The sequence below is a fragment of the Rattus norvegicus genome, chromosome 6 (assembly GCF_021556685.1).
Source record: "Rattus norvegicus strain SHRSP/BbbUtx chromosome 6, alternate assembly SHRSP_T2T, whole genome shotgun sequence".
Classification (NCBI taxonomy): Eukaryota; Metazoa; Chordata; class Mammalia; order Rodentia; family Muridae; genus Rattus; species Rattus norvegicus.
The window spans coordinates 76,356,387-76,380,612 of record NC_141539.1 but is presented as its reverse complement, the minus strand read 5'-3'; the positions used below and the strand labels follow the sequence as shown (position 1 = coordinate 76,380,612).

Below are 24,226 nucleotides of genomic sequence, written 5' to 3'. Positions count from 1 at the left end.
TGCAGACAAACTTTGTCATAAAATTAACATCCATCCAGCCTGAAGGGTTTTCGTCAAAACTGAACTCTGCAGAGATGACAGAAGATCTACGAGGATGTGATCTCCTTCATACAGAACATCCTCATGTACAAGGCCCTGATGCAAGTCTGTTCATTTATCTTAAAGAAACAGAAAACTTGGAGTCATGTGTGGATGTAGGATATGAAGAATCTAGTTATAGTTTGTCTTACTTGCTAGTGAACTGAACCAAAGTAACTAGAAGTATGTGTATTAACAGTTCAAGGTCAGCCTAGAATACAAGGAATTCCTTCCCGAAACAAACAACAAATAAGTCGGATTCACAAGATCTAAATATATTACTATAGAAAATGAGAAATCATTAACTCCAAAGCAGAGAGCTAACATTAGAAAAATCTTGTTTTTCCTGTCTTAAAGTCAAACAAGAAATTTGTCTAAAACTCACTTAAGTGCTTGGTGAAGGAAAGATTAAATGCGCAGATCAAACGTTGACTCTGTGTTAACTATAAGAATATATATTTGGTTATATATATGTAAATATAAATTTATATTATGCTGGTAAATAACAGTATTTTGCTATATTGTACCCCTTAGTAAATCCAAAAGTCACCATTCCCCATCAAGTACATACCAGTTTGTAAAGAAGTAAGCTGATAACTCATCTAAAGGGTAAGGCATCCATGAGCAAAACTGAGCATGATTATTTAGATAAGACATGAATGGCTATAGTAGTTTTTAAAAAACAAAACAAAACAACAACAAAAAACCCAATCCTTATATATAACTAAAAGTGTTGCAAGTAAATAAGGCTAAAACTGATAAAGCTTATGCCTTTATTTTTTTTTTTATAATTGTAGTTCACCCAGTCACTCAGGCTCATGGTTAACTTGAGTTCTTTTAAAATATGCTTAATAGCCAGGCATGTTGGCAAATGCCTTTAATCCCAGAACTCAGGAGGTAGATAAGAGACAGGAGAATCCCTGAGAGGAGAAAGTTCCATAACTACAAACTGTGAGGTATATACACATTCCTTATAAACATAATTCAAACCACATAAAATGACATCAAGCTATAACTACTGAATCAATAAATCGTAACACCACACAGAATGAACTGCCATTTACAAATGTATAATTATGGCTTTAACTTCTAAAGAAAATTATTCATGTGTAGAGTAAGTAACATAAATAGTATCAGGTTTAAAATAGTAAAAAGTATTTAATTATTGACTCAAATCATAGTAGCAATCTCTTAATATGATAAAGTTATTATAAATTCCAGAATTAAGTAAGTTTAACACCTTAACTTTCAACATAGTTATGTTCAAGAAAAGATCTTCAAAATCACTACTGATTAACAATGAAAAGTTTGAGTATGAGATAGCTACCTCAGAGAGACTAAGATGACACTAATGGGAACACTAAGCACAAATACAGTTTAACATATCACATTTAACAAACTATTATTATAGCAAAAATGAAAATACATATCAAGTCTCATGTATTGATTCTTCTAGCCTACCTGTGTCTTCAATAAATTCCACACATTTCTCAACAAATAGTGGTATAGGCTTCTCAGCTGTAACCAGATCCTGGAGGGGCATCCCAAAGTAATTACTTTCCCAATTTCTACGTGTTGGTGGGTTGAAGGTCTTAGTTTTCTTTTTCTGCTACAAGAAAACATATTCAAATTAAAACTATTAATGTTTATCTTCTCCAGATTATTACCAAACAATGTAAATAAATACTTTGGATCAAAAAGAAGTATTTAAAAGCTACATCCAATCCAAATGCCTCCTAATATTGTCCCTGGTAAACTCTGCTAGATAAAAACTGAACAATGGAGACAGAAATGGACAGGGAGGGGGACAAGAAGCTGACTATAGGAAAATGATCTCTTTGGAAAGAAAGTCTAGAAGTTAGAAAAATTAAATAACAAGAGATTGGGAAAAAGTTTCTCAATGTTAACATAAAGGACTAACAAAAATACCAAATGTCCTTCCTCATTTTATATGTGATCTATCAACTTTGAGGTAAATTGTAGCTTTATATAAACTTTTATTTGTAAGAACAAATTATTCTTGACTGATTATAAATGAAGTTATCTGACTCTATAAACTTTTAATTGTCACCACCAGCTGCCTTCTTTCACATTTTTTTTACAATTTATTCCTTTACATTTTTAACATCTAGACATTTAATTGTCTAAAGAAACATATAAAACATCTTCAGAAAAGAAAAATAATTAAACAAGAGTTTTCAAAATCTAGTATCAGAAAGAAAATGTATTCTTCACTAGAAAGTAAACATCTCAAAAATATACTAAACACTGTCTGAAATGCAACTATTCCGGGGATTCTAAATCAACCTTTCTGGATTAGATGTTATCTCTGCAGATGATTCTGCAGCAAACACCGAGCTGGGGATCTCTGAAGGACAGAAGGATGAAGTTTTCAAACTTAAAAAGTTAGAGTACTTGACACCCCAGATTCTTTCAGCCTAACTTCATCTACAATTTTTTATTCTCCCTGATAAAGCAAACCGAACAACCAGAAAAAACAAAAAAACAAAAAACTAGTAACACCCCTTCCCCTCTGCACACAGCCGTACTCATTTAGTCCATTAGTACTGTTGCTGACATACAAATAGGAGGAAAGTGAAAGGAGCAGCAAGAGAGGAAGCACAGACACCATCATCATACCTTATGCCCCGAATAACTCTCGTTTTCCCCATTCTTTCTACAGGAACCTTGGTTTAGTCTCTAGGCTGGATATCTTGAACAATTTCAGGTTCTTTCACACAGCAAACTACCAGAGCTCATAAAAATCTAACTTTCAAATCCTCAGTCACTACCACTTTCTGGTAAGAAAGGCTATGCACCTCTTATAAGGCTATAGTGACTATTTTCAAGTCACTAGAGTGTTTTGGAGCAAAATCTAACTTGCCTATAATTTTATTCTCCAAATGACCATCACCAAAACAGCTATGTGCAAGGAAGTAGAAGAGACTGTAACTTAAAAGGTAGACAGAGGTAAAGTGGCTAAGTTCTTTTTTCTTGGAAGAAGTGTGGTGTTTTTCAAGCTACAAACTAATACGTGTATTAGAATTTGAATGGAAAAGAAAATCTGAAGCAAAACTGACTTTTGTCTGTTTATAGGAATAATGAGAATTGCCAAAAAACCATGCAACTTAATCAACATTAATGCCTAGAGTCTAATAGCATGAATAGAAAAGAAGAAGTGAAGAGTTCTTAGTCTGCAACATCAAAAAGTTATTATTTTTTTAAGATTAAGAAAGATATCTGGAACCGGACAGATGACTCAGTGGTTAAGAGAATACACTGCTCCTGCAAAGGACCTGGCCTTCATAGATACCTGTACTCATATGCATATACCTATATGCGTGAATAGACATGGGACACAAACACACATACATATAATTAATTTTTTTTTAAAGTCAACTGTCTAGTTAAGCCTTAATTGTTGTAATTCACTCTTAAGAAATACTACTTTTAAGTCCATTTGGCTCATGACTTCTCTTAGTCTGTCAACCATTCTGGAAATCAGTCTGAAGGATCCTCAGAAAACTGGACATTGAACTGCATGAGGATCCAGCTATACCTCTCTTGGGCATATACCCAAAAGATGCCCCAACATATAAAAAAGACACGTGCTCCACTATGTTCATTGCAGCCTTATTTATAATAGCCAGAAGCTGGAAAGAACCCAGATGCCCTTCAACAGAGGAATGGATACAGAAAATGTGGTACATCTACACAATGGAATATTACTTAGCTATCAAAAACAACGACTTTATGAAATTCGTAGGCAAATGGTTGGAACTGGAAAACATCATCCTGAGTGAGCTAACCCAATCACAGAAAGACATACATGGTATGCACTCATTGATAAGTGGCTATTAGCCCAAATGCTTGAATTACCCTAGATGCCTAGAACAAATGAAACTCAAGACGGATGATCAAAATGTGAATGCTTCACTCCTTCTTTAAAAGGGGAACAAGAATACCCTTGGCAGGGAAGAGGGAGGCAAAGATTAAAACAGAGACTGAAGGAACACCCATTCAGAGCCTGCCCCACATGTGGCCCATACATATACAGCCACCCAATTAGACAAGATGGATGAAGCAAAGAAGTGCAGACCGACAGGAGCCGGATGTAGATCGCTCCTGAGAGACACAGCCAGAATACAGCAAATACAGAGGCGAATGCCAGCAGCAAACCACTGAACTGAGAATAGGACCCCCGTTGAAGGAATCAGAGAAAGAACTGGAAGAGCTTGAAGGGGCTCGAGACCCCATATGTACAACAATGCCAAGCAACCAGAGCTTCCAGGGACTAAGCCACTACCTAAAGACTATACATGGACTGACCCTGGACTCTGACCCCATAGGTAGCAATGAATATCCTAGTAAGAGCACCAGTGGAAGGGGAAGCCCTGGGTCCCGCTAAGACTGAACCCCCAGTGAACTAGACTGTTGGGGGGAGGGCGGCAATGGGGGGAGGGTTGGGAGGGGAACACCCATATGGAAGGGGACGGGGGAGGGGGATGTTTGCCCGGATACCGGGAAAGGGAATAACACTCGAAATGTATATAAGAAATACTCAAGTTAATAAAAAAAAAAAAAAAAAAAAAAAAAAGAAATACTACTTTTATTACTGGCCTTTCAAAGCCAATTTAAACTCTGAGATGACTGAAATACTTGCAATCCCAATTGAGGACAGGAGAGGAAAAAAAAAAAAGATTTCACTTTGTCTTAGAATGCCTAAATATTTCACTAAATTTGGTGGTTAATAAAAGGAAACAGGCCAGGTATGATGGTGCACACCTTTAATACCAGCACTCAGGAGGCATAGGCCAGCCTGGTTCTACAAAGTGAATCCAGTACATTCAGGGCTCTGTTATCCAGAGACCCTGTCTTGAAAAAACTTAATATACAAGCAAATTAATAAACTTACAAGCAAATAAATGGAAGTAAAATAATGTAGATTGCCTAGCACAAGCCCAAAGGTATACTGCAGGGCCAAAAGTTAATTTTGAAATTTAAGCAGATTTGATGTTAGTAATCTAATACAATAAACAGGCAGTCTTATAGGAAGGACATTTTAAACATTTTAAAAGGCACAATTTAATACAGGTTTGCTCTAATATCATTATATGGGGAGGAGGTTAACCTATGTGACCAGTAACTTTTCTAGTGATGCCACAAAAGAAGTTTACATGCTGCAAACTTGGGGCAGGGCATATGGGTATACAGCTGTGACCTTAGCACTTGTGAGGCTAAGGCAGGACTGTTGGTAGTTCAAAGTCAGTCTGGTGTCACAAAATGAATTCAACATAGAGTTTGTAGAGAAACTGTTTTTAAAAAAGAAAAAGGAAAGATGAAAAGTTTTAGATCAGATATATCTTTCAAATGAGTTAAAATGCATAAAATTCTTTGTTGTTATTGTTCTATAATTTATAGTTCTTAGCCAACAGAATCAATCCAGGGAGTTCTTCAAAAATTTAAGAGTTTGTAGGATTTCACTTTGTAGCCCAGGGCTGTTCTCAAAAAATGTTTCCTCTACCTCCCAGGATTTACATGCCTGACAAATGGAGGATTTTTAAGCTCTCCACATACTATTAAATCTCTCTGTCAGAGCTACTGATCTGTATATAGCCATTAATTCATACTAATTCAACATAATTTTTAAAAAGCAAGAATATATTTTATAGTTTTTAAAAACAAACATTTAGTGAGAAATGGATTCTCCCATTAGAAACAACTGTGCCAATGAAAAACAAGATCTGATTTGCAATAGTCCAATCCTGCCTCCCTGCCTTCCTATTTACCTACCTATTTATCTATATCTGGTTCTGAGACAGGGTTTCTCTGTGTAGCCTTAGCTTTCCTGGGACTCTGTAGACCAGGCTGACCTCAAACTCAGAGGTCTGCCTGCCTGTCTCCAGAGTACTGGGATTAAAGGTGTGTGCCATTACCATCCTGCTTCCATTTTAAAAGCAAATCTGTGTTTGCAAAAACATACTCACAATAAAACAAATATTCTATTTGCAAATAATGTGAACTAGGCTACCAATTAAGTGTACAGCAGATAGTTTAAAGTCTCAGTGTGAACAGGACCAAGAAGAGAAAGTTTTCTTCTCCCACTTACTGCAATGATATCAGCAACATATAATAAATAATATTAAAACCATATAAACAACAAACTGAAAAAAACTTAAGCCCAGCAAAGACAGTTAACTAGGCTTTCAAAGACCGTAAAGTAAGAAAATCTGTATCTCTTAGACACTGTCTTTTTAGATAATGATCAAATAAGGAATAAGGTAATGAAGAAACTTAGACAATTTTTTGGCAGCAGCAAAAAATAAAGAACTCACTATGACAAAAACACTAGAATAAAATATTAAGGACCATCAGAGCTCTACCTTTTTACCAAATACTCCTATTACATATACCCAAATACATGGGTTTGGTAGCAATTTAAAAAAAAAAATCATGTATGTGTACTCTATTTACATTCTCTCCATGTTTTCCCTCCAGTTTCTTCTCTAGAAACATGTCCCCTACTCTCAAATTCATGGCCCTTCTTTCTTTAATTATTACTGTTATACACATGCATATATATACACACAAATTAATATATAACTAACAACCTTCTGAGTCTTTTTAGTTTGGTTCATATGTGTGTATTTTTAGGGCTGACCATTTAGTATTAGATAACCAATTAGGAGGTTCTTCCCTGGGGAAGATTGACTTTCCCTCTCAGTCACTGCCTGTAGCTCTTTATATAGAAGCAGGGTTTACTCTCAGGTTTTTTTCCTTTTAAAAAAGACCCTTTTCTTATTAGTTGCTGCTCTAAGATACTGGGCAGACTTTTTTTATGCAGACATCATCCATGCAAGCCAACTTTCCTGCCACTCACAGGTCAAATTTGTCCCCATGTATCTAAATATCTAATACTAATTGGCTAGTTTTCAGTTCTCATTTTCCTTGACACCTCTCAACAGTCCTTTTAGGGGACTTCTCGACCACTCCAATCTTGTGTCATGGCTTTCTTTTCAGTGTACTCTGTAATAATGGTATGAATGACTGATTATCTTCTCCATCTAAACTCACCCTCTTGGTAATACCATCTCAATACTCCAATTCACCTTTCTCTGAACTTTACGGTAATATAAAATAAATTTATTCCAAAGTCTAAGACTTTTTAACATGTCCAAAATTCCTGATGTTTTCCATAAAATAAACTGTATCTATAGATGTCATTGGTTGGTAATTCCATCATTTCAAGTTGCTCAAGCTAAACATACTGAAGTCATCTGTTGAGAAATTCTGTCCTCTGGGCATGGTATCTATCTTTGATTACCCACAAAAGACTTCTGTAACATTGACCCTGTTAGCATTCTCTTGTGGAAGGGGTAGGCTTATGAAGTGGCCACAAGACAGCCCTACAAAGGACTTAACAACCCAAAACAGCTCATCTCACCTTCAGGATATGTAAGTAGCTAACAGTTCTGGGATTTAGGGGGATTCTGATGGTGTAGCTGCCTATGCTTCCACAAGTAACTCCCCACCCCATCTGTGCTCCTGTAAGTAAACCCAATTAAGCTCATTAGCTCACAAAGCTACTAATGGGTGGAAGCATTTCTTTGGGGTACTCTCTGTGCCATATCTGGGATTTGTTCATGTCTCCCCAGGAAAAACATTTCAACATAATCCTTGATGTCTCTTTTTCTCCCACACCTTCTAGTTGCTAAGCAAATGTACAGAAATGCATGTGATTTTTTTTCTAACCTCCTTTACAGTTACCTACTTGAGTTTACAAAGCTACCATCATATCATGTATTTGGATTTCTATGAGTGCTTCTACTGCAATTCCCTATATGGCTAAGCAACCAGAATATGTTAGATCCCCAACTAATGGCCTTGCAAGGTCATATATTCCATCCCTATATATACATACATTTCCTTTTGACCTCACTCTCCACTATTTTCATGATTTATTCCTTCCAGCTACATGACTTCTTTGCTATTTATTTTAACATGTCAACAATGCTCTTACATTGGCTGTTCCCTTTGTATCCCCACTCTAAGTCAGACAATTCACTGACAAGAGTGTAAATGGGAAAAATGAATATAAAATAATTCTACAGCCAGCTTAGCACGGTGACTGATGCTCATAAATCCCAGCATGTGGCAGCTAGGGTGAGAGAAAAGATCCAAGTTCAAAGGCAGCTTGGACTAAAGAACTTGACTCAATAAATCAATCTCCTTAAAAATTATAAACATATATTTAAAATATCAATACAAGAATTTTATCATAGGTTATTTTTAGATAAAAAACTAAGAACAAACACTGTACAGCTAAACATATTTTTAAAGCAATCAAAGTTATGTTATTAAATAAAAAACAGGCCTGGGGAGAGGATTTAATGGGTACCTGCGTGGGTTCCTTGGAAGCCAGGTAAAAAGCTGTATGCAGTAGCATGCATCTGTAAATCTGAGCACTTACACTGTGAGATGGGTGGGAGAGACAGAAGGACTCAGCGAGAAGCTTAAGGGCCGGATAGCCTGAGTACCAGAGAAGTAGAACAAGAGACCCTGTCTCAACAAGATAGAAAGTAGGGACCAAGTTTGCAAAGTTGTCCTTTGATATGATATTCACCCATATATGCTATGGCATTCACACTCACATATAAAAATATTAAAGACAAAATATTAATTCCTAATTTTCATGGAAAACTATTAAAATTTTGTTTAAAAAGGACTAAGCAAAAACAACTCAACCTCCTGTAAAAGGAGGAATATGATAAGAAGTAAGAGATGGATCAGTGGGGTATGGTTCTTGCCACCCAATTTGATCCCAGGTCACTCTCGGGGGCCCATATGGTGGAAGGAGAGAACTAGCTCCTGCGGGTTGTGTTCTGAGTTCTATACATATGCATGCCATATATACGCCCACATGCATACATACAAAAATTAAAATGTTATAAAAACCTTTTAAAATAGGACATAATCCATATACACACATATAGAGTATTAAGATATACTGGTGGCCGAGTTAAAAATAATCTGATTGGGGAACAATAACTTAAAGTTAAAAATAAGAAGCATGTGGCTAACTCTTTTATCTATCTTTCTCCGTGTGCCCCCACCCCACCAAGGACTCATACAAAATAGAAAACAAGAAAAAAGGCAAACTAAAACATAAAAATAGGGTTAAGAACAGCTATTTTAAGTCACATAGATAAACTCAACTAACATTTAAATAAGAAAATCTAGACTTAAATCGATGGAGAACTTAAGAAATAAAAGGGTCTCATTGGCTAGACTGGACAAACCCTCAGTCAATATCACATTGAACAGAGATTTCCTTTAAGATCAGAAAAAAAAAAAAGGTTTCCATTCTTAGTCCTTATTCAACACACAAACAGAAACAAGGCAGAAATAAGCAGGCAAGGGGAAAAAAAAAAAGACACACAAGTAAGAAAGGAAGTAAATTTATCCTTGTTTGAAGATATGATATACAGAAAAACTAAGATGCCATCCAAAGACTATTCTAACTGGTGAACTACATAAAATTGCAGTATTAAAAAAAAAGAATATCAATGGCTCCTCAAACACTAACAAAATTTCTGAAGATAAATGATAAAAACAATTACATCAAAAAACTATAATAAAACAAAATACCTAAGATTAAATTTGAACAAGAAAATGAAAACCAACTAAAATAAAAACTACTAAACTCAAAAGAAAAAGAAATTGAAGGTACAAAAAGAGATTTTACAGGTTTCTGGGTTGGAAAAATTATCAAAATGCTTACGATATAAAAAGGGATCTATATTTAGTTCAGCCTCCATCAAAATTATCAGTGACCTTCATAGAACTAGAAAAATATCTAAAAAGCATAGAGAAGCACAAAACATCTCAACAGTCCAAGCTATCCTGATCCAAAAGAACAAAGCTGTAAGCATAATAATAACGTCTGAAGAGATAGTACAGAGCCACACACACACCACAGAAATATGCACAGCCACGGCATAAAACCGACAGGCCAATGGCACAGAACAGAGACCTCGGAAATAAGCACACATCCCTATGGCCTTCTACTTTCAATCAAAGTATAACAAATACACAACGGAGAAGGAACAAACTCTTCTGATATTTTCAGAAAACTGAAACTTGACCCTGTACAAAAATTCAAGAGAGATTAAAGACATAAATGTAGTAACTCTCAAAACCACAAGCAGTATATAAGAGTATTTGGGAAACAGTTTAAGACAATAGTATAGGCAATGGTTTTCCTAGGAAGGACCACAGAACACAGAACAAAAATGTGAAAGATGACAAACAGGATTACATTAATTTTTTAAGCCTTTACATAGAAAAGTAAGCGATGAATACAGAGAAGAGATATCCCTTCTTTTTTTTCCCCCACGTGGAGAGATTAATGAGAGAAGAGTAGAAGAGCTGAAAGGCGGCCATGGGCACGTGGACCGGGGTGGGGGGGTGGGGGGAAAGAGCAGGGAAGAACAAAGCTCAGGAGAGGTAAGACGAGATATCCTTTACAATGGCAAAATCTATCTGCCAACTACTCATCTCATAGAGGATTAATATCCAGTATGAATAAGGAACTCAAACTTACTTAAAAAAAAAAAAAGACAATCTAACTAAAATAGGCAAATGATCTATACAGGTATCTCTCAAAAGAAACCATACAATGGCCAAAAATGTAAGAAAAAAATGTTAGTATTAATATCATTGAATATCAGGGAAATGCACATCAAAACCAGTAAAATTCCATGCCATACAGCTGGGGAGGTAGCTCAGTGGGTAGACACGTAGACACACACACACACACACACACACACACACACAACACACACACACACACACACACACACACACACACACACACACACACACACACAGACACAGCATGAGGGAGTACTAGTCCTTATCCCTGGTATCCAGTTCTTCTGACCTCCACACATATGCCATATCCACACGATACATTTTTAAAGGGTCTAACTTGAAAAAAAAGTTGGAAGCTTTTTAACAGGCACATGCAGATTTGCTCTTTAAAAGCAACTGGATGAGCACCCACATATGTGTATGCTGGATGGATGCATTCATCCTAAAGCACATGTGTGGGTGTCTAAAGACAATTTGCCGTAGTTTTCTTTACCATATAGGTTCCAAATAGCAAACTTAAGTCATCTAGGATTGGCAGCAAGCACCATTACCTGCTGAGCCATCTTGCTGGCTGCTGGCTTGGTGTTTTTGTTTGTTTTGATTGGTTAATTTTTGGGTTTTTTTTGGGGGGGTGGGGCATGTTTTACAAATTAAATAAGAAAAATGTTAGATATGACCATATATGAAGCAACTTGAAAATCATTAAAGCATAATGGGAAGAAATAGACTTAAAATGTTGTTCTACTCAAAAGAGATATCTTTAAGTAAAAATAATGAAAGCCTTATCATGCAAAGACAATGCACAAGAATTTAATTTTCAGTCAACAAATAAATAACAACAGTGTGTTCAATCTTTTATTTCTTATCACAGGAATTTCACTGGATGACAACTGTTAAGAGATGGTAAAGTGACAACTGACTAAGGCTTTGGCACAGATAATTCCCAGGTTGAAGGCACATAGATTAGTTGTTTTAATTTCTTAGCCATTTGTGGTTAATAGTTTTCTGGAAAATGGTGTCAGTTACCAGGTTGTTGAGAACACTGAGATATTTGCTAACCTTGAGTTTTTAATCTTGATTTTTTTTTTTATTACCTTCTTCAGGCAGTCATTGACAAGGGCCAAAGAACTGTGGCTATGACTGCAATACATTTTTCTGTTCTGTGGCTACCTTTCCTTTCTGTTCTACATTGTCAGAAGCCTCCATCATTCTTCCCTGAACAGAACTGAGATATTTTGGTCTTACTCACATTATCTCTGCATGTAGCATTAAGAACCTTTCCCTGCATTAAGATTGCTGTTTGTCGGGTCTGGACTTCTAGAGCCTTTGTACCTCCACTCTCCATTCTTCAAATAATTCTGCAGGCAATTAGATGGAGGACATGGATAGCATTTATAATGGTTACAATTTTAATATATACTTCAAGTCTTAGAGCAGTATTCCTCCAGGCTCTATACCATGTCTTCCTCTTTTAACACCCAATTCCAGTTTCTTCATTTCTTACACTGAAGATGTGTTCTCTGGCAAGTCAGATGTCACAGCTATTGGTATCATTCTGGTATAAGACTACATCAATTTCTTATACTGAACCACTTTATTGTTTCTCAAACCTTCCTGCTGATAACCTTCTAGTCTTTGCTGTTGTGGCTTTTGCCAATGTGTTATTTCCTATCCCTCCCATCTGTCTACTGATGACTCTGGTGTTGGGCTTGGGAGCAATGGGAGGAGATGGTAAGTGGCTGCCATTAGACAAGCCTTATTTTTTTCAGGTTATGATCATAACCTGGGAAGCAAAGAGCTCTCAGGACATTGTGGAGTTAGTTCTCTGCTCCTGATGAGTTCTACAAATGTCAACTCCTCTACAACTTAACAGCTTCTTGTTGATGATGCATCATTTGTTGCATATATCATATATGGTAAAAAAAATAAATGAGAACTGTGCACTACTTTTTATTTTCATGTAAAATGGACTAAAGAAAGAAGTGCTTACTCAAATGGAGAAAGTATCTTCCCAAAGGCAACAGGAAGTGGCTAAGCCATTATTAGACTACTCTATAATTTATGCAGCAAGGATTGAATATTCTTTATATTTGCCTCTATCTTTCTTGATTGTCAATGGTGCCACAATCTGCTTGTGTGCATTGTGTTAATAAATCTGTTTTTCACAGATGTTATATTTAAATAATGTTCTTATAGATGTTATATATTTTAAACTACTATCTACATCTATTTTATTCATCTAACACATTCCTTTTTAATTATGTTCATATGCAATGCCCCCCCCAAATTTGTCACCAATCTTCTAAAATACATTCTATTTTCTCAATTCACTTATACATGGCTTCTCTTTCCGTTCTACTAAAATGGTATTACACAAAAAACAGCGCATTCTTTTCAAGTTCTCATCAACATTCTTTCTTAAACTTCCACCCTGAAAACTTGCTATTCAGCTTCCATAAAGGTCACTGCTCCTCTTCTGTTCCACTGCTTACAACTATTACTCCACATAACTCTACCGAGTTTTTCTCCTCTAGCTGTTTCATACCCTTAAGTGAATAATCTAATCCCTGTTTAAAGCCTTCTCTCTTAGTACCAGAGTTCATAAATCAAATCTTGAGACTGATTATGTCCACTTGAATGCTAACAGATATTTCAAACACAACATAAAAAGTAAGAATAAGTATCTACTGATTAAAACCATCCAGCTGCCAAAGAAGTGGTATAGCAGTGTCCTCAGGTAGTACTATATCCAATTTTCTGAGGAAATTTCAGACTGATTTCCAGAGTAGTTTTACCAGCTTGCAATCCCACCAACAATGGAGAAGTGTTCCTCTTTTTCCACATCCTCACCAGCATCTGTTGTCATCTGAGTTTTTAATTTTTTTAATCTTACACATTCTGACTGGCGTGAGGTGGAATCTCAGGATTTTTTTGATTTGCATTTCCCTGATGGCTAAGGATGTTGATATTCCTCAGTTGAGAATTCTTTGTTTAGCTCTGTACCCCATTTTTGAAAGGATTATTTGATTCTCTGGAGTCTAACTCCTTGAGTCAATCTTGAGTTTTCCCTTTCCCTTTTAATTCTTCCTAGTGAAGAATTAGAAGCATGTTAGTAACATTTTTCAAAGCACTATTTAGAATCTGGTAACCTTTCTCTCTCTTTTTAGTATATGTACTGAACAATAATCTAACACATAATGAATATTAGGAAACTAACAGAAAAAACTACAAGCAGTAATCCATAAGATCTTTACTATACAAAGTTCCTGAATAAAGTATTTTCGGTTTTATTTATCAGATATTTTCTTTTTAAGATTTATTTTTATTTTATGTGTATAAGTGATTTCCCTGAATGTATGTCCATGCATTATGCTCATTTTATGGGGAGACCAAAAGAGGGTGTAGATCCCCTTCAACTACCTAGAGTCTGTTGTTACCTGCCATGCTGAGAACCACACCCAGATCTTCTCCAATAGCACCAAGTGCTTTTAATGCTAAGCCATCTTTCCGATACCATCCCCCACCAACAATTTTACTTACCTAATTACACATTCTTCTGAGTGTTATAAATGCTTATTCCTAATTTTAAGAATCCCATCTGAATCATATCACAAAGTTGTTACTTGTAAGGTTAAAGGCCAATCCTATTATGAATGTATTTGGACACAACAGCATATTTAAAAAATGACTAATTTTCCTGTGTGTAGAGTTTCAAATTACTGTGAAGGACAGAAAATTTGAGGAATTTAATGTCCTCAAGAAATATCAGGATACATACAGTCCACAGGACTCAAAAAAGGCCCAAGTGAGGATGCCTCAATCCCACTTGGGAGGGAGAAGAAAGCAATCACAGGAGGGAAGAGGGAGGGATCTAGGTGGGAAAGGGGGCAGAGAGGGGAAGAGGGGAACATGATCAGGTAGGGGGAAAAGGACTGAAGTCCTGAGGACCAGCAGAAAGAATGCAAACAGGTAGGAGGTGGGAGAGGGGGGACCCTCCAGAATGTACTAGAGACCAGGGAGGTGAGAGACTCTCAGGATTCAAAGGAGGACCTTAGATGAAATGCCCTACAGTGGGAAAAGGGAACTTGTAGAGCCCATCTTCAACACAAAGGCAGGGCATCAAGTGAGGGTTGCCATCCCATAGTCAAAAATTCTGACCCATAATTGTTCCTGTCTGAAAGAATTCCAAGGACAAAACCAGAAAACAGCCTGAGAAATAGGAGATCCAGCAACACCCCAAAGTGGGATCCAGCTCAAGGGGAGGCCTCAAGGCCTGACACTATTACTGAGGCTATGGAGTACTCACAAAAAGGAACTTATCATGACTGCAACAAGCAGCAGAAAGAGTATGTCAAATGCAGATATTTACACTCAGCCAATGGTCACAGCTGGTGACCCCTGTGGTTGAATTAGGGAAAAGTTGAGGAGGAGGAGGGCAACCCTGTAGGAGGACCAGCAGTCTCAATTAACCTGGACCTCCACCCCCACCCCCACCCCAGGACCAACGAGATCTCTCAGACATTGGACCACCACCTAGGCAGCATACACCAGCTGATATGAGGCCTCCAACACAGAGGACTGCAGGGTCTGGGTTCAGTCAGAGAAGATGCACCTAGCCCTCAAGAGACTGGAAGCCCCAGGGAGTGGGGAGGTATGGTGGGGTGGCAGGTGGAGGTGTGGGGACATCCTCATAGAGACTTGGGGCAGGGGCACGGGGAGGTATGGGATATGGAACAGTCAGAGGGTGGACTGAGAGGGGAATAAAATCTGGAGTATAAAAAAAAGATTAAATAAAATTTAAAAAATATATCCAATCTATCATGAAGAAAAAAAAAAGGAAAACCCATACTTCAATACCAATTATTTAACGGTACATACAAAGCAGTTCATTAAATTTGAAAATGACAAAAGACAGAACTTTATATACAAGATAGGAGGTCAGAAATAATTCAGAAATCTAAGGATCTAGTTAGTCTGTAAGTCTTCTTGCCACTAAAAACTTGACTGCTTACTTGTAAAGATAAGGACAAGAACTTAGAAACTGCCATTTACTGTTTATTGTATATTAGACATTTGTAAACTGATGTGCACAATCTTAATCTTCACAACAGCACTGACGTAATTATTATATGTTGCACCTACTTTGATATTCTTAGAATTTAAAACTGTATACCAGTGAATGACAAAGGCAGAAAAGCAGAGTTCCTGCAAATAGCTTTAGGTACCTAACTGAGGAGTTTGAACTCCGTACACAAACCAACCACAAGTATGCTGTGGGAAAAGGGAACAGGTGTTTCCATTTTAGCATAATCCCTCAGAGTAATAGAGCAGTCTGAACTAATGCTAAATGGAATAGAGAAACTCAGAATAATTACATTGTAAATACTGGTGGTTATGTGGAAAAACTGGATAGACCATCGTTGACGGTGGGAGTTTAATGTTACACCCACTCAAGAAGACAGTAAGGTAGTTTCCTTACAAGACTAAATAAGAAATTATCATATGACCTAGCAATTGTACGTTTCTATTCTAGAAACACAAAAACTCATTATTTATTTAAGAAAAACTCAAACCAACTGTTCACAGAAAAGTATTCATATCTAAAACATAACCAACCCAGTGACCTTCAACAATATTAAAACTGGATATACTCATACTGTAGAATCCTACTCAGCAATAAGAATTTAAAAATGCAACGATTTAAATAAATCCAAAGGAAATTATGCTGGATGAAAAAAGTCCGTTCTAGAAAGTTACCTACTGTTCAATCTCATTCATAAATGTTTAAAGTGACAGAAATACACAAACAGAAAACAGGTTAGAAGGTGTAGGCAAGTTAGGAATGAGGAAAAGACAGGGAGGAGGAGGAGGAGGAAGAAGAGGAAGAAGAGGAGGTAGAGAAGGATATGGTTATAAAAGAACAATAGAAAGGCTGTCTGGTTATAAAGTTGTTTTTGCATCTTTACTGTACAAACCTGTGCATGTGAAAATTTTCATAACACACACATAAACAACCCAGAAATTAGAGAATTAAAAAGCAGACATTTAACTAATACCAATGTAGTGGTTGTGATATTGACTGACAAGGTTATACTCTTGTAGAAAACCTCAGATTTCTTTATCATGTCTTACAATGACATGAAAATCTACAATTATCACAATATAAAATATTTAATAAAAACATGGCAATAATACAAATAAGAAGTAATGAAATCCTTAACTAAGATCACAACAATAGAGTAGCAGTATGTGTTTGAGAGCAGACTGAAGAGCAGCTGAGGATGAGGAGTAGCAGTAGTTTGTAGCTCTGGTCCAGAGCAGCACTTGTATCAGCACTTTCCTAAAAACACAATCTTGCTCAATCATGAGGACAGAGAAGCAAATGCTATGACCTATGAGGAAAAACCTGCCTTTCTTACTGAACAGGTACAAACATGCCACAGACACCTGCCATCTTACAACTTTACTGGAACTTCCTTAAAGACTACAATCAGCTGTACCAATGATCCTCAAACTTTAGCATTGGAGCCATTTGGGCTGCATAATCCACAGTTGTGAGGAATGAATTTTGATATATCAGTAGCATCCTTGATTTATATTTATTATATGCTAGGGCAACAACACTCCAACCCAGTAGTAACAGCCAACCATTGTTTCATGGTCCCTAAAGAGCAGTAGTACATTGAGAACCATTGAAATAGGTTGGTGAAATAAAAAGTAAGGCATTAAGTCTGGTAACTGGGTGCAGAAAATATTCTTGAGAAGTCTGAGAATTTTAACTTAAAGAAAAAGGTCCTGAAGCCAGGTACCATGGTAAACCCAGCATCCACAAGACAAGGCAAGGCAAGGCAAGAAGATCATTTGAAGATCATTTGTCGGTTTGGGCAACATAAGGAGTCCCATTTAAAAAAAAAAAAAAAAAAAGCGGGGTTGGGGATTTAGCTCAGCGGAAGAGCGCTTGCCTAGCGAGCGCAAGGCCCTGGGTTCGGTCCCCAGCTGGGGGGGGGGGGGGCAGAGGTCCTGCCTGAGTAAAGATGAGAAACACTACGGCAGTGCATATAAAGATAAATGATAACCACCTTTAAAATGCTTACAGTGGAGAGAAAAATATCTAGCCATAATATTAAAAAAATGGGAAGGAAAAAACTACATGGGAAGGAAATACCTTATAAGAGATTAGTATAAGTCTTTTATGGAGTTTGGACTCTATGAAAATTTATTTAACTCCATTTAGAGTGTATATAAAACTTTTGGGTACTGGATGAGAGTTCAACTAGGCTTTGGAAAACAGGGATGTGTCCCTTTTAAAAGAACTGGTCACTTTTCAAGCTAACTGTAAGTGAAATGAGAAAATAACTGTAGATATAGGGTTCTTGAAGATTCAAATTAGACAGTTTCTGGCCTTAATTCAGAAAACTTCCTTCTATAAAATAGTATTTTTTGAAAAATGAACATCAACATCTATAATCCATCTGATATATTTTATTAATGCCATTAACAACTTAAATAATAAACTAAGAGTAACCTGGACAGGACACTGCCACAAAACCTTGTTCTAAGTCTATCAGTAAATTTTTTTAATCAGGGTTTTCCAAATAACTATATTTAAAAGAAATTAAGTTTTATATTATACATAGAATTTCATTCTCAAAACCACTGACATTCTTTTTCTCATTACCCATCAAATACTTTTTTTTTTTTTTTAGTAATGGACAGGAAAGATCATTTATTACCATAAAAGGTACAACTAAATGCAGCATCATTTACTAGGTGAGAAGTAATGTTCTAGAAAAATTCGGGGGTGATAATGAAATATAAATAACAACTACTCTCCATAGTGATAACTGTGTACTATGCCTAGTGATGACCTTACACCATGCATGCACTATTACTGACATATTGTACTTTTCCTCAGTAGATGCATGCAAAGTGAACAGACCTGCCTTGTCTCCATGCCTCCTCTTCTCTCCATCAGTTCTACTGTAACATCTCCGACTGTCATCACCTTGTAAGTGATAACACCATCTTACTTAGTTCTCACCATATGTGTCCCCCAAAATACTTAATAGAAAACTTTGTTACTTCATTTTTTTTATTAAAATCTTATAGTGCCTTTTGGTTTTGGAATACAGAAAGTCAAATAATCAAAGTATGCTACAAATTTGGGGTAGCCAAATACTTTTTTAAAATTTAAATTAACTCCAATGTTTGCCAACCAATGTATTAGTGAAGATAAAAAATTGAAAAAAAGAAAGAAAAATTTGAGTGCCCTCTTCCTCTCTCACATTTTATTAAGAGTTGTTAAGCTGGGGTCCACAGGTCTTTACAGAGTAAGTGAAACTATCAAAACTCTAGTTAGATTTTCTGTATGCATTTTCTTTCTTTTTTTTTTTTTCAGGAGAAACATTCGACTCTTTCTGCAGACACTTAAAGGCTAAAAAATTTCTAAAAAGTTCAAAACAATTATTTCATACGAAGCATAAAAAGTGTTCCTTATTTATAGTTGGATAACACTAAATAGAATCACAAGATCACTTTTTTTATACCCATTTTTGTGTTAAGGACTGAAGACATGAAAAATTACTTTTAGTTAAAAATCCTTTCTCTCTCCTACAGTCTGTTTTGTTCTGTTTTGAAATAAAGCCATGCTATGCAGACAAAGCTGACTCAAGTTCCTCCTGCACCAGCCTTTGGAGTGTGGAGAGCTCAGAGGCATACGGCACCATACTCAACTCTACTTTTCAAAGGCATACATTTATTTCTGTTTACTTGAAAATACCCGCATCATTATCAGCTGAGCCATCAAGAAAACACTATAGAGCTAGAAATCATAAAAATGCATGTTTTTCCATGATCAAACAGATCATTTACAACACACTAAAGTTAACAGTACGTAAACCAGAAATGCTATAAATTTACCTGTCTTCCAATAGGAAGTGTCCATCTATATATTAGAAAAAAGTATTCTGCATTATACAAGAACTTCCTTGATACATTATTATATTCTCAACAATTGTAACTAATCTGATGCAAAAATAAGCAACTTATTTTTGGGTCTTAGTAAAATGTGAATTAGAATATACTTTTAAAATTATGCATTTCAATCTATGTCTAAAAAGAAATAAATCAGTCAAATGTATAAGATAGAACAGAACAAGGAATGACAAATTGCAAAATATAAGGGGAAATAACTATATTATAATCTGAATGTATATAGTACCATAAACTGATGTGACCAACACTGAAACCAATCATAAGACTGCATGTCACTCATGTTGCCTAAGATGTTCTCAAACTACTAGGTCCAGGATACCCTGCCTCAGTCTCCCACGTAGCTAGGGCTATGGGCACATGCATGCCAACATGTATGACAATAAACCAAACTTAATTTTATGCAGAATTATAAACTCCACACACCTAACTAATGATTCAAAAGATCATTTTAGCCTATCAGTAAGAAAGTGATAGAAATAATAACCAAAGCCAGTGTTTTCTGGGTAAGACAAAGATATGGAAAATTCAAAAGTTCTGTTATACTTTGCTCAAAATATTAACTAAAATCAATTTTACTAGACTTGATTCCTTAAAAAACAGTCAAGGATTAGTTATATCTGTATTAGCTTCTAACAGTTGTCAGTCATATTGAGTATTCAGTAAAAACCTAATTGAATAAAATAAGTATCCTCTTCCAAAATAAACTGTAATTATTAAACGGATGCTTCTGTTTATATATAATTTTTTTCACTATGACAAAGACAAGGCCATTCATCTACACTGAATTCAACTACAATATACTGTTAAGCCAAAATTATGAATCATAAATATGGCATCAGTCTTCCTCATAGTAGACCCTGTAGTTTTCACCCTTTAGAAATTATTCAGTGCTCTGAGGATGAAAGCTCAGATACAAGTTCAGTAGTATATCTTTATTCCTCTGACTAGACTGATAATTGGCTAAGAGAAACAGAACTCAATTCAAAACAAAGAGACTAGAAATGATGTTAGTTGAAAGATTGATGAAAAAAGAACAAAAACTACTTTCTCACATTTTCCACACAAAAGTGACTCTCGGAATCTCTTAAAAGAGTAGACCAAATAACCACTAAATAACTGGTACCTTTTTTAACTGCTAATTTTAAGCAGTAAGTAGTCCCCCAAAATAGGCTATTTTTTTTAAAAAGAAACTTTCAAACAATTTAAATGTTCTGTTAAATGAAGTCCTGCAGTAAATTCAATCCCCAGCCCCATCAAAAATCAAAACAAAACACAAGAGATACATCCTCCGAGACCCTAATTTCTTTAACTGCTAAGAGATTAACTGATGTACACTAAATGGTACCTAAAAAAGAAAATTTACAAATTAAGTGAAAACAGAGGCTGCTAAAATGAGATTCCAGAAGTTAGCAAGAAAAGCAGGTGGCAGAACAGTAGAAAGACTGGCAGCTCTTAGTCTACCTGATATTCAACCAATCATGGGAGCATGCTCTGAAAAGCCCATATTAGAGGAACATGGGAGGGGCAAGTACTATCTATGTTCATGACTCATAACAAGTTACCTTGGCCTTTTTTGTACTCTGGGTGCCAGGTCAAGTGGAATATGTCATACTTCTCTGCTCCTTTGGATCTTCCCCGAGAACTATACGCTTTCCTTTAAAAGGAAAGGTCCAGGGGTTGGGGATTTAGCTCAGTGGTAGAGCGCTTGTAAGCAAGCACAAGGCCCTGGGTTCGGTCCCCAGCTCCGGGGAAGGAAAGGTCCATCCACATCCAAGTACCTCTGTAAAGTTCATTATGAAGAGGCACAAGAATCTGAAAACTAGCTTTTGCCCTTGAGACTGAGATTCATACCAGTAACAATGGCACTTTCTTATTAAAAAATTTTCAGACAGTATATAGTGATGTTTCCCTCTCTCATCTCTTCCCACATCTCTCCACCTCCTTACCCACTCAATTTCCTGTGCCTTCTCTCTTATCGAGACTTAAAACAAAACAAAAAAAAAAAATCAGTAAGACAGACAGACAGACAAGCAAACAAACAAGAATCATGGAGTTTGTTTTGTGTTAGCTAACTATCCTGGGCATGGGGCCTGCCCTTGAGTGTGGGTAACATACCAAGAGACACATGTATCAACTGCAAATAGTTTCTTGGCTAGAGCTGAAAGCCTGTCTACTTCACCCTCTCAGTGCTGGGACCCTATCTGGCTTGAACTTGTACAAGTTCAATACTTAAAGAAGACGTTTTAATAAAGATTTTTGAGGTTCTAAAGACATTTATTTCCATACCTAAGACTTCACTATATTCTAAAGCATGTACTTTTCCAAGTTCTCATCTATTCCTAAATTAGTAGTCTCTCCATGAAATTTTATTAAGCATTTTCTCCCTCTATGTACCAATACCATAATAATACTTTTTCTTCTTTAACTTAATTTATGGAGTTAATTACAGATATCAATTTTTTTTCTATATATGCAGTATAAATCCAAATAGGTTAAGATTTTCATTTTGAATGTTTTTTGCTCACAAGCAGGTCCCGAATCAATAATGTCAAAGCTAGCCAGGCAGAGTGAGACATGCCTTTAACCTCAATATTTGGGAGGTGGGGCTTAGAGGATTAAGAGTTCAGGACTAGCCTTTGCTAACAAAACCCTGTCACAAAACAAAAGTCAAATTTACAGTAAAGGGTCTGTGGACCTGATATTTATATTTAAGAATTTTAAATAAATTCTCGTGAATAAAACAGGCATGTATTATTTCTTTCTTATACCTTATCTGGTTATAAAATTATGAAATTAAGGACTAATATGAGAATGAATTGCAGAGTGTATTCCTGTGATTTTTATTCTGAAATAATTTGTATAACAACAGAATGACCTGTCTCATAAAATTATATGAAATAGGCATTTTGTTGGTGGGAAAATTTAACTGCTACCTTGCAATTAACTAAATGCTCTTTTAATTTAGGCAAATTATCAAATCATATATTTTATGTCTATTGTGTTTAAATTTTCAAAGTAGCATACACAAAACTGGCAGTACTCACCAGTATCTTTTATTTTCATGTACCTGTAATTATATATCCATTTCTGTTTTTAATTTTTAATATATTTTTATTAATTAATTGAACATTTTATACCTGTTTTGATCATATTCACCCATCCCATCGTTTTTATTCCTAAGTTTTATTTATGGCTTCTGCATTTTCCCAATCTTGCCAATTTTATTTATTTTCTAGTCTTTCCAAAGAATCAACTTTTAGTTCTTGATTTCCCATATGGCCTCTGAACCTGGATCACTTTATAACTGTATGTTTATTTATTTATCTTATAGATATGATTTATCTATATGATCCAAATCTCGTCCCTAACTACAACATGAATTATAACACATTCCAAATACCTTGAGTATACCTTATTTAAAATGTTTGGAACTAAATATGTTTAATCTCAATTTTCTTTCTCATTTTGTAGTATCTGCATAAGTAAAAGTTATCTTGAAGGAGAGACTCAAAGCTAAATATCAAATTCATTTATGTTTTGCATACATCTTAAAAACAGTCCAAAGGCAATTTTGTAATCCTGTGGTACACTGGCTCTGCCTAGCTCCAAACTAGCTCTATAGTTCAGTAAAAGCCCTTATAAATCTATATTAATATTTCAGTACTAATAATTAAGACAATTTCTATCATCTTTCACATTATGCAGCCAGTTTGATGCTTTTGAATAATTGAAAACTTTCCTCCATTTAAGTTTTTTCCTTAAAACACACCTAAAATAAAACCACTGATTTCCTTTTCTTTAAGTTTTGTGAATAGTACTCTACAGTGATCCTTTCCCACTATGCTCACTTAAAAAATGTTTATTTGGACTACAGTATCTCTCTCCAACAAACAACATATTCTAGGTACTTCTTCTAAATAAATGTCCCTTTTTTTTTTCTCACAGTACTGCTAGGTATGATAGAGCATTTGAGCCTGGATTCAAACCAGAGAAGGCTAGGTCTATAGATATCACACTGATAGTACCTGCTCTTGTCTGAAGTTGCATAACCTATATTTCTCTTTTGAAAAATAACAATCTAGAACCACTTATATAACTCCAAATTTTATAAACATGAAAATTTCAATAAAAGAATTTCTTAAATGTTTTTAAGAGTCCAAGCACACAAACCATGGACCTAATAATTAAAGCAATGATACATAAAAGTCTAACACATTTCTGAAAAGAATTCTGAAGATGGCTGAGAATGTGACTTTAATCAATTAGGAGTAAAATATAACTTAAAGCTAATTCAACACTAGTGTGAGTAAAAAAAAAAAAATGCTGACATCAAATAGAAGTACTTAGCAAATAACAAAAGTTAAAGGCAAAGTACCCCCCCCCCCCCCCCCCGAGCTGGGGACCGAACCCAGGGCCTTGCGCTTCCTAGGCAAGCCCTCTACCACTGAGCTAAATCCCCAACCCAAAGTACTCTTGTTCTATGCATCTAAGATGCTAGTGA

At 35.8% G+C, this 24,226-nt stretch overlaps 1 protein-coding gene across 6 annotated transcripts in view; it reads right to left on the bottom strand.

The window, feature by feature from the left end:
* Positions 1-24,226, bottom strand: part of Arhgap5 (Rho GTPase activating protein 5) — a 63,358-nt gene that overhangs the window by 20,880 nt on the left and 18,252 nt on the right. For 3 of the 6 annotated variants that reach the window (XM_087552658.1, XM_087552657.1, NM_001399400.1), the window contains 1 exon segment: positions 1,540-1,687. In XM_087552658.1, coding sequence (XP_087408784.1) covers positions 1,540-1,687 — 148 coding nt within the window. 6 annotated transcript variants of the gene reach the window in all.